This window comes from Mytilus edulis, chromosome 2 (genome assembly GCF_963676685.1).
Source record: "Mytilus edulis chromosome 2, xbMytEdul2.2, whole genome shotgun sequence".
In the NCBI taxonomy this organism is placed as follows: Eukaryota; Metazoa; Mollusca; class Bivalvia; order Mytilida; family Mytilidae; genus Mytilus; species Mytilus edulis.
The window spans coordinates 95386628-95399511 of NC_092345.1; the positions used below are offsets into that span (position 1 = coordinate 95386628).

At 31.6% G+C, this 12884-nt stretch overlaps 1 protein-coding gene across 1 annotated transcript in view; it reads left to right on the plus strand.

Annotated features, from left to right (window-relative positions):
- The window catches only part of LOC139513532 (uncharacterized), a 31682-nt gene that overhangs the window by 13377 nt on the left and 5421 nt on the right, over nt 1–12884 (plus strand). The window contains exons 2-3 of the mRNA XM_071302133.1: nt 6055–6160; nt 8534–8617. Of these exons, the coding sequence (XP_071158234.1) occupies nt 6056–6160; nt 8534–8617 (189 nt within the window). The 5' untranslated portion in view covers nt 6055. The remainder of the gene's footprint in view (nt 1–6054; nt 6161–8533; nt 8618–12884) is intronic.

A 12884-nucleotide genomic window follows, 5' to 3' on the forward strand; every position in this document is an offset into this window, starting at 1 on the left:
GTAAATATTCAAGAGCTTGCTGCTGCTACTCAGAGGTTGTAAAATGTCACCAGTGTTTGAGCAGAAAATTGATCAACCAGGGTTATGTCAGAGAACATCTTTTCTTAAAAAAAGTTTTCTTGGAAGATACAAAAACCTTGTTGATATATATTCCGTATCAACTTCAAAAACAATACACTATGGTCTTAAAGGATAATTTTAAGTTACTGACGTTGATTTTCATCATAGTTATAAATGTGTTATTGTGTTCTTTATTTGTCTTTATAAATTATTACTTTTACTGTCTTTTTTGGTTATATCAATTTGACATGGCTCGGTACTGATACAATTGTGCTACGTTTATATTATTTTATTATTATATTTTTAAATATATATATACTTGTTTATTCAAAAAAATTCCTGTTTACAAATTCCTAATTTTTATATTGTTGTCATGATCTGTCTATAAGCCATTTTGTTTTTCGTTGTTGACATATGTGTTTGCTTATATATATATATATATATATATATATATATATATATATATATATATATATATATATGTTGTGTACAAGTTGTAATGTTATACAAATTATAATTTGTACAGATTTTTTGTACAAGTTATCAGTGTTTTATGAACTGCTTAACACAAATGGATGATGCACGCACACAGCCTTTTGTTTCGTATATTTCTGTCATATTTTCACAACTACATGATACAATCTAGTATTGAGCATTGATACAAAAAACATTATAAGACCACAAATAGACTTTTTATGGATATGAATATGGCATCAGGAGAAAAATAAAATTAGATTTTAAACCATTCAGGTATCCTCACTTACATTTTGAGGACAAGGAGAGTAGCCCTAAATGTTAGGTTGAAGTATATTAATTTGAGTTTAAAACATTGAACTAGTCCATTTCAGAAGATAAACCTGTATCACCTGGTGCAAGAAGATGTGTGTCAAAAAACTTATAACTTGTACAAAAACCCTGTACAAATTATAATTTGTACAAACTTACATCTTGTACACAACATATATATATATACAACTCGTCTAAACATCATATATATATATAGTGATTAAGATATAATAACACAAAGTTGACTTCTGTATTTTGAAATGTTTACCTATTATGTATGTTTATTTTTTTCAAACGTTGTTGTTAATATAATGAAATTTTATACGACTGTCATACAAGTGAGAGGTTAATTTAGCTATAAAATCAGGTGTAATCCACCCTTATCTACAAAAGAAAATACCTGTACCAAGTCAGGAATATTACAGTTGCTTTCAATTCGTTTGATTTTATTGAGCTTTTAAATTTGCTATTTAAATAGGGACTTTCTGTTTTAAATTTTCTCGGAGTTTGGTACTTTTGTGATTTTACTTTTATGCAGAAAAAGTGCTCATATTTATTTCATTTAAAGGGACACTAGCTGTTAAATTCATAAGTGGATGTATGCAATTCGCGTATATGAAAGATTAGCGTAAAGTTCGGAGTAATTCAAGGTCTCGAGATCCATGACTTAATATTGTGTTTATTGCAACTAAAACGTTACTACAGCCACAGTCTGAGGCGAGTGAGATTGGATAAACAAATACCGTTGTTTGTGTAAACACTTGCACTTGCTTTAAAATATTCTCTGGAAGCGAAAACTTTGTTTCTATTGATGTTCGAATACTGCATAAAGTTTTTAGATTGGCACGTCTATACTGCAACGATTTCCTGTTTAATTATAGATATAGTCCCTCAACAAAATAAAGCTCCAGTACTTTATATTAATATAAGTTTTAAAAAGTAGAAATATATTGACGGAAGTATGCTCACAATTAATCCTTTCACAGTCGTTTCCATTATAATAGTACTTGTAATTGAAAAGACAAGTTTCTTAACTATTTGGTATATACGTTTGTATTAACAGTTAGCAATTAAAATATTTTGTTCACGAGTTCAGTGCATTTTAATCGTCATTACTTACAACTTAGTTGATTCCAACAAACCTTTAAATACAGTAACAGGTTGAATAACTTCAAAAATACTAGTCACCCTAATATAGTTTGACACGTTAATGAAATCTTCCAGTTGGATCATTTATCATGCTTGAATTTTGATGATCCCCTCTGTGATAGTTAACTTTAATTTCCAAAGCAATAAGCAGAAGCAGGCTTTAAATGGTGCATCGCAGATGTGTTGTGTCAACGTGGTTATTAGATTAAAATTGGTTATGAAATACTTCACCATGAAAAGTACACATTGAAAACTGAAAAAGCTGCAAGGTTAATTTGAGTAATTTTCTTAAGAAGTTGTTAATCAAATTACTTTAGTTCGCTTATGGGAAAACAAAATAGTTGATTTAATTTGCAGAATTGAGCACAGCAAAAGCAATTTCAGTATAAACACAACACGTTAAGTGAATTGATCCGTTTATATTCATACATCACCGGATTTTATCAGCAAAGATTTTACCAACGCTTCCAAACATGGAATGTTCAATGTTAAACGATAAAATCTTATAACAAAAATTATACGGAAAACTTAATGCTTGCAAGAATTTGCATATTTTGTAACTTCATTTCCATACTACATAAAGTTTTGTCTTTTATGAACTTTCTTTAGAAAACATTGTTTTCTTCTCATCATATCATTGGCTTATAATGCAGTTTTTTGAAGGCTTCATGTATCATAGAATTAAGAAGATACCTTTAGGGTCACCGTAAATCTCAAGATGAAGAACCTTCTGAATTTGGGCTGTAATTCGGGAGGTCTCGCATGAAATATGGTCTCTAGTTCATAAGTAGTACTCGTTTTTATTCTTGAAAAGAAAAAATCCAAAGATAATTCATACTCGCTTATACAGGTCAAAAAGTTTCACACAATATCCACTCACAGGTAGAGGCAATATATAAAAAAAAATATGTGAGTCATTTATTTAAGATTTGACTAGGTCCACCTATTGAAGCAATGTAGGATTGCGACAATTCTATTCATCAAGTATGGAATTGTATGTGTATGATATAGGGTTATTGCATGAATATTGGGGAATATTGTCCCGAGTAGAATGTTATATTGCACGAGCTTGCGAGTGCAATATATGTTCTACGAGGGCAATATTCCCCAATATTCATGCAATAACCCTTTTATTGTATAGCAATATAATATTTGAAAGTAAAATTGGTTTAAACTAAAAAAAATCGTTGATGACGTTATGAATTTTGAAGATTTATTGCGCTAGTGCAATATTGGAATTTATCATATGTTTAGTAGTAAATACAGTAGTTTTGCATATTTGATAAATAGCCTGCTGTTTAATCCATATCGCGCAACTTTGATGCGCACTCTTTATTGCATACCCTTTATCACACCCCTACCCTTTATCGCATACTCTTTATCACACCCCTTCTTTTTTTTTTTTTTTTTTTTTTTTTAACATAACGTCAGTTTTTGTTGTTGTTTTTTTTGCTTAAGAAAAATTTTCCTCAAAATAGGTAAATTTTATGAATGACGTCATTGTTTGGTATGCGACGTCACGAACGTCAAGTTTTCATATTGTATGTGACGTCACGAACGTCAAGTTTTCATATTTTTTGGCACACTAAATGCAACTATAAAAAATACAAAACACATAAATAAATACAATAATAAACAAAATATTTTTAAAACAACAGCACGCAAATTGTAAGGCAACCCAGGTGCTTCGGATAAGTAATTGAGCAGTTCTGTAAAGGCCTTTTAAACAAACAAAAGTAGAACTGAAGGTAACCCAGTGCTATGGATCAGAAAACAGTTCATATTATATAATACTCTTCTGTTGAAATATATGATAAAGCGTATAATACATGGCAAAATCCGTATCACATGCCGGATCACCCTCGACCAATATCATCCCTCGGGCCTAAAGGTCCTTGGGCTGATATTGATGTCTCGGGATGATACGACATATGATACGGATTTTGCCATGTATTATTCTCTATTTATTGCACGCTAACTGTTGGTTACTTTCTGTGGGAAATATTATATTGCTATACAATAATGACAAATACTGAAACAGACATACCAATATTCTACATACGTAATTATTGAGAATATTACAATCATGACAGAAACATTCAAGAGTAAAATTGACTGCTCTTTGTTTATCTAGTATTGAATTGTTTATCTTTCATAAATATTCAATGCGAAATCATTATTATGAGATTTAAAAGCACAACTGGAAGCAATGACTACCACATGAAACAAAAATATTGAAAAATCTTGTTAAAAAGGGGGAAACACATGACATATCCTTTTCAACTATCAGACCAAGAGTTGAACTTAATAATTGTGTCAATCTCGAAACATATAATTGTGTACATTATAAGTCTACCTTTACATCATAAAGGATACATCTTTATAGTTGTATCAACTAAGTAGAGCTAAATGGTTTGAAGAAGTCTACATAGTCATAAATGTCTGTACTCCATTTTTGATCCCTATATATTGTTAATTTGAGTTGTTTGTAATGTTTTTTCTCATTCTAAAACTTCACTGAAATAAAGTCTAACACCTGAATCTTCTCGAGAACTCCTTAATTATTCAGGTTTTTTTCTCTATTTTTCAAAGTGATCGAAACATTTTTTAATCTTCTACTAGTTAATCAGTGCTTAATAGTATTGTCTTACACTTAAGGGATATAATTTGATTTGTTCTTCAACAAAATCTATCAGCACCAACCATACCAACTAACTTCGGCTAGACATGCAATAAAAGAGGTCATTTCTTATTAATAAACGCAATTCAGAATAGACGCAATCTGAATTACTTTTGATTATTATAACTACTTAATCTTTCTGCTGACAAATAAGTATTTTATTTATATTTGTTAAAGTATTTTTGATAAAATTGTCTTTGAACAGTTGTTTTGTTTGATTAACGTCAAATAACCGATTTTGATGGCACATTAGGGACGGAACAAATAAATGAGGAGTCAAATCTATAAATATGTAGACTTACGAAATAGAAGGATCAGTTTGACAATTCCAGAAGACCTTTCCTTTTACTGACGCATTAAGGTTCACGGGGTATATAATTAGAAAAGAACTTAAGGTCGCAATGTCGACTTACTTAAAAGATCGACAAAATGTAGATATTTGTAACCAATAGTTGGATACTTCTGAAGACCCTGTTATGGCATTGAACATAATACAATGCGAGTCTGCCAAACCCGATATTTATTTTGAATACAGCTTCAGTTTTATACTGCTACAGGTTTATCTCATTAGTAGTAAATCTGTCTGCATTTCATGTGTAGATGAAAACATATGAACTACAAAATACAAACCAACGAAAACACCCTTAAGTTACTTCTTTTGTTTTGTTTTATTAAAATGCACACTCCTTTATCTTGGGAATTCATATTGCTAATCTATACTAAAACTTCAAAGGATAAATTGTAAAAGGAAAAAAAGACTGTGAAGTGTTCATTTGTAGAGTTTGATTTTGTAACCTGAAGGCGTAAAGACCACTTTAATCTTCACCGAGAACTTTAATTAACGTACATTACATGATTGTTGATCTCCAGATTTGTCATCATCATGCTAATTTTGTGATTTGCGTTTATAGCACGTGTTAAATTTTAATTGTACCAGGAATTTCATAGAAATTGTCTACTTGATGGTCCTTCTATTTTGCACTTTCGGAAATGAACAGGTTTTTATTATAATAAAGGAACTAGAGAAATTTTGAAGCGTTGAAATATGAAGGGTCGGTAACGACTAGTTCGACTAAGACATGTGAATTAAATATTCAAATCCTAATGGTTTTCCTGTTTAATTTCTAACAAAAGGCTGAAGTTTGAGGGTTACATGAATCCAGACGTTAACAGATGTTCATTTAAAAACATTTGAAATTCATACATTTGTTCTCTATCAATCATTGGTCGAGAATTTACTTCACAAGTTTACCTAATTAATGAAGCAGAAATTTCCCTCTTAAATCCCAAATTCAGCATGTGTTTATTTACAAACTGATATAGTGTAAACAAAAGGAAGGCGGTATAAAAGTAACAATATCATATTTCCTTTATTGTAGAATGGAGATCAACATGATGACTGTTACATACTGTTTGTTGGCCTTTGTAACACTTATATCAACAGTTTGTTCAATACCCATCGACACACAGGAAGCTACTGATATGGTAAGTCACAGGCTTTCATTTTCTTATCTAACAAGCAGGACTCTATTGATATGGTATGTCTCATGCTTTCGTCATACTTTCTTACACACAGAAAGCTGCTGATATGGTAAGGCACATGCTTCCATCTTCATATCTGGCACACATAAAGCTAATGATATGGTAAGTCACAGGCTTTTGTCTTGGTATTTGACACACAGAAAGCTACTTATATGATATGGTAAGGCACATGCTTTCATCCTCATATTTGACACGCAGAAAGCTACTGATATGGTAAGGCTCATGCATTTGTCTTCGTATCTGACACACAGACAGCGACTGATATGGTAAGTCACAGGCATTCATCTTCCTATCTGACACACAGTAAGCTACTGATATGGTAAGTCACAGGCTTTTGTCTTCGTGTCTGACACACAGGAAGATACTGACATGGTAAGTATCATGCTTTTGTCCTCCTTTCTGATACTCAGTAAGCTACTTATGTGGTAAGTGACAGGCTTTCATCTTCCTATCTGACACACAGAAAGATATTGATATGGTAAGTCACATGCTTTTGTCTTTGTATCTGACACACAGAAAGCTACTGATATGGTAATTCACAGGCTTTTGTCGTCGTGTCTGACACACAGAAAGCTACTGATATGGTAAGTCACAGACTTTTTACTTCGTGTCTGACACACAGAAAGCTACTGACATGGTAAGTCACAGGCTTCAATCTTCCTATCTGACACAGAGGAAGCTACTATTATGTTAAGTCACAGGCTTTTGTCTTCGTATCTGACCCCGAGAGAGCTACTGATATGGTAAGTCTCAGGCCTTAGTCTTTGTATCTGTGTCACAAGACACAGAGGAACCTTCTGATTTGGTTATTTACAGGCTTTCATCTTAGTTTCTGTTTGCAGGACACAGGAATCTTCTAATTTGATTTATCTCAGGCTTTAGTCTTTATATCTACTTCACAGGACACAGGAACCTTCTGATTTGGTTAATCACAGGCTTTCATTGTCGAATCTGTTTCACAGGACACAGAAACCTTCTGATTTGGTTAGTCACAGGCCTTTGTCCTCCTACATAATCTGTGACTTGTGTGTAAACCTGTTTTGTCCTTATTAAAGAAAAGCTCCAACATGTATAAACCTACGAGAATGAATTTTGCGTTTTTTAATTTTTAAGACATCGGATTGCTCAAATTGAAAGACATATAATTTCGATTGTTGGTGTTGATCTTTAATTTGGAGGTTTTCTCTTAGAGATTAAAAAAAAACACAGCAATATGTTCGTACGTGTCATTTGATTTCTTGTGTAGAGTTGTTTTATTGGCAATCATATCACATCTTCTTTTTTTATATTTAAGGGATAACTGTATTGTATTTGAAGCTTTAAGGACGTCCATCGGTAGTTTTACTGTCGCAAATTTAGCAAACAGGTATTTGGACAGTAAAACTACTAATGGACGTCTGCGAAGCTTCAAATACAATACAGTTATCTCTATTCTAATGCAAAACAAATTCATAATTAAATTTCAATCATTATTTCAGTGTAAAATCTTCATTAAAGTAAATTCCGCGAAAAGATGTTATCTTTTATGGTCCATACACTAGGAGACGTCATAGGTATGCTTCCGGCGTCAAACATAAACACTGGGCGTTTTCTGGCTTCTGTGCCGCTTCAGAATGTAATAAATTTGATAAAAAGAAGATTTTTAAGTGCAACATGTGAGTTTTTTCGCTCATTATTGTAGAAATTACATGTCAATACATTCAGCAATTCAAAATGTCGGCTTCCATAGTTACAGACAAGGAGATAGAAAATTTTACGCTTACTATCATCCAATCAGAACCATTTATTCAAAATAATTGCATTAGAAATTTGTGTTTATTTGCATATACATGGTCGATTTGTCGTAATTTTCATTTGCCGGGTTCGTGATGAGTAAACAGATGTAATTGTACTTGCAACATCGTTACATATTGATTAACCAAGGCTAGTGGAGTAAAAGAGTACCTCAATCATACTTAATATTAAAGAGCGATTTCATTTTTTTTGGGGGGGGGGGGGGGGGGGGCAAAAGTAAAGGCATTATGAACAGCGTAAAGTTTCTTTAATAAGTAAGATTATGTTGAATGTATTATTATCATAGGACTCCAGAATAAAGTCGGTTCTTTTCGCCTCAAGAGATGTCTCTCCACGTTTCTTTTTCGTGATGTGTTTGTTTACCTTTTTAGACCATATGATAATTTATAGATGTATATTTTTATTGAGTGGTGCTGTTTGATTAGTTTATCTTAGTCATAGTTATCTTAGAATAAAAATCTAAAACCATAAATATATTAGAATATATATTGGAATAACGTGCTTTCCTTTTTTTTTTTTTAGCATTTAGAAGAAAAAAGGCCGAAATACATGGATACAAGAGATCTTGACTTCTTCAAAGAATTGGTATACGTATCTTTACAAAAAGTGAGTTGATTAAAATCTCGTAAAAATACAGATGTTTGGCTTATACCCTTAAATTGGCTAAGTCTCTGAGTTGCCGAAATCTGGAAGAATTGACAAACTGAATTTTAAGATGCCGATGGCGTTGTCAATATATTTTTCGATTATGAGTTTGAATGTCCCTCTGGTATCATTCCTCCCTCTTTTAACGTAAATAGCCTCAAAACGATTGGTTGTGTAATAAGACATCTAACACAAACAAACAGTGCATTCGCAAGGGCTTTTTCATTCAGACGAGTCTGGTTTCCCACGCATTTATAATTTACTCCAAATCAGTCAGACGGGACTGCATATTTATACATTCTGCATAGTATACGAGGTTTATTTGAAAATGGGATTATATCTCTTGTCAAAAACCCGTAAACTCATTATTAGCCTCTACTGCTATAACAGTTGCTGATCAAAAATAGTTTAGTTAGCTCAGTACAGTGACAACAGTATAATACAAATCATAATCAATCAGCATAACGGTGAGCTATTCCAGTTCCCTGGATGAACTAGTGCAAATGCAATTAATTCAACGGTATGGTTTTCCCTTGTGCAATAGATATTTATTTAACATATATGTAAACAATTTTATAGACTTACTATAAAGATGTGGTGACACATCTGATAATGTCCACTTACAGATTTGATTGCTTTTTAAAAGTATGTTCAGTTTATTTTTCATATATATCATAAGAACGTGCTAATTAACAAGCTACTATGCAGTCCTGATGAAGACTCGTTATCCTTTCCGAACAAATTAGTCTCACTTGAATCGACTAGTACTTATCTGCTCCAACTCACAAGTTCCGCGGAGAACTAGCAATTACCAATTTTTAAGTTAACGGTAAGAACCAACTGGTAATCGACCCTAGTAAGACCTCCGACACTCTAATATCTTGCATTAATCTATACGTTAAGTTTTCACAAATTTTGTTAGAAGTAGTATGTAGAAGAGAGACGAGAGATACCAAAGGGACATTCAAACTCTTGACTCATAGAAACGGATATCTACAATTGAGAAAACACTGTCAATAGTTTCAATAGAGTTTCTATGCACAACACTATCATAAATGGTCCGAGGCAGCAGTACATGTATCCTTTATGTTGTACATGGTTAAAAGGAAATTTTGGGGATTGACGTCAATATATGAATAAAAAAATATCATTGATGTGAGGTGCATCTTTAAATGGAAATAAAAGAAGACGATATAATATATCACTAAAACAGAAAAAGTACCAAAATGAAAGGACAGCTGTGTCTAGTGCCCACAAACGATCTGCATAATGTTTTTGGTATATCAAGTACAATAGAATAACTTTTAAGAAACCCAACATTTTTAATTTGATAAATCAAGTTCCTGCGAGAAAAAAGTATGATATATATACGCATTTTATTTGCATGTACTTTACAAAATTATGGCTACATGAAAATGTTGGCAGTGTAATGGAATGAACTCTTATGTGATCCTCTATGGAAAAGTATATAAGAGATCAGATAATTCTTTCAAAGACTATTACCGATGATCAAAATATAAATTTGTTACTTCTGATACCGTTCGAACACCAACTTCTGCTATTTGAGTGTCACATGACAATTAATTTAATATTGATTGGAGGAGATGACAGTATGGAAATGTCTTAATGTTTTAGTTTGTGTTTGATTAAATAGTGATATTAATTACATACTTTCGTATTTTTCTTCGTTGTCCCTTGATAACGTTATAGATTGAACTTTACCGAGTAATATAATTGACTAAGAATAAAAACTCATTAATATAATCCCAGAGGATAGTAAAGATGACTCGTTTATTCTTAACATGTTTTCAAAACAAAAGAAGAAAATTGATAAAATATTAATTACAATATTTCATTTAATCATGCTCAATGCAGAAATTTGCGGTGCTTTGTTTTTACACTTAATTAAAGTCACAGGTACGTTAATGGACAAGTCTATAGAAATTTAAACGGACATATACCACATAGACATTCCTACGAAGAAGATTGACCAAAAACTAGTTCTTAATTTCTATACTTTTCCAGACATAAGATATTAAATTATTCGACGAACATAGAAGTTCGAATATATTTAAATGAAATGAACGTCAGATTTCACGTAACCCATGAGGTGGCTATCGTACCTGTTAATGTAACTCACTTAGTTGTTAATTTTCTAAAACATTAGTCATGATATTTATACTATACAAGTATGAAGAACAAAAGCTACCAAATAGTTAGTTCTAGGGGTACATTTCATATAGCAATATAATAACGCCTTACATTTTGATTAATTGTTTGTATAAGTCCCAATGGTAAATATTTCTTTCATTCCTTACTCGTTAAAATTAATGCATAAATAAAAATCAGAATTGGAAATGTGTTACCTGTGCGACGTCAAACGCGTGATTCTACGTCAGAGTTAAAGTTAATTTAACCATGTGTCTTTCAGGGTAAGGATTCTGTCCCAGTTCTTAAAATCTTTCAATCCTTTATGATTGGATTTTACGTAGATAAATATAATCGTATAATAAAAAAGCAAAATCAGGTTGTTAAATTTGATGCATGCCTTTTTGTGCTTCTTTGTTACATTTGTTTGTTTTCAAAATGATTAAGATGATAACACAATGATGACTGTTGTGCCCCTAATTTTTATATTTCTAACTATTGTGTCGGTTTTGTTCATGCATCGTTGTCAATTTAAACGAATTTGATGCAACTGTCATACAAGTGAGAGGTTTACCTAGTTATAAAACCAGGTTGAATCCACGACTTTCTACATAAAAAAAATGCCTGTACCAAGTCAGGAATATAACAGTTGTTATCCGTTCGTTTGATATGTTTGAGTTTTTGATAATGCCATTTGATTAGGGGCTTTCCTTTTTGAATTCTCCTTGGAGTTCAGTAATGTTGTGATTTTACTTTTCATGTACCAAAATTATATGTATATGTATATTGCTATTTAAAAAAAAAAAAATTATACGTCTGTTGTAAACGTTAAAACGTTGGTAAAAATCCTGTAAATAAATATTTGATTAGAAACCAGTAAAATACCCGTTATCGGATGTTAAACCATATATGAGGCATGACTTATTATACATCCCACTTTTAAGATGTTTGTCATCGCCTTCCTCTTTAACTTATTTATATTAAACTTTTACTTAAACAATAGATTTGGAATTCAATTAGAGATATAAGAGAGATGATTAATATGTCGTTTTAGACGTCAATTCGCAAGTCTATTGCTTGTCTTGAAAAAACACATTTGACATTCTTAAGACATTAGATATGACAAAATCGATTGACAAACTATCTTAGCTTTTCTGGTCACGATATTCTAAACATGATTAAATTTGTTTGATTCATGTAAACGGATATGACATTGTCCCCAGAGGTGAAGAAAACATGAGTTGGCGCCGTTCAATAATTTTTACATAAACTAGACATGATTTATCTGTTCCATAATTTGTTTTAGTTTTTTCTTTAATGGAGATTTAAAATGTTTTTTTTTAATTTATTTGTCGTCGTATATACATATAAGAGTTCTTCCAACTAAAATCAGTCAAATCAGAAAGGCACAAAACGAAAGGGCGTATAAGACCTTTAGGAGAAACGTCTCTTTAAAGGTGACATGGGTTTTTGCAACAAAAGCACATTTACATACGTATTTGAAAATTATCTACTAGTATTAAAAAAAAAGGGTTTGGTTTATGTTAAATGACATAGATTACAAACAAAATTATTTTGATAAAACAGAATTATAAAATCAGCAATAGAAACGAATTGTGTCTACGTAAAATCACCTTTTTAATAGCCAATGCTTTTCCCTTGCTGGAAATATTATTGTTGAGGAATAATTTTTCTAATTAAACTTTAAATATGATACTGGTTTTTATTTATTTATTTTGTGTTGGATCGAAGTATGGAATTAACGTTAATTTTGCCCCTTCACTAAATAGGGTCACCAACATATTATGCAGACATTGTTTTTTTTTTATACTAGTTACCTCCATCATAAAACACACACAATAAACAACATTCAAATACAGTTATGAACAGTGTGATCTCTAACATTTATATTAATGATTATATTTAGGAAATACATTTCTGATAACATTAAGATCATTTCGTGAAAAATGATATCAGTTACCTGATTGTTTAAAATAAAATCGCTTTCATAGTTTGTGTAAATTACTTTATGTGGGAAAAATCTGTAAATATTCCCGCTGCGCTGAAATACAGTATCACA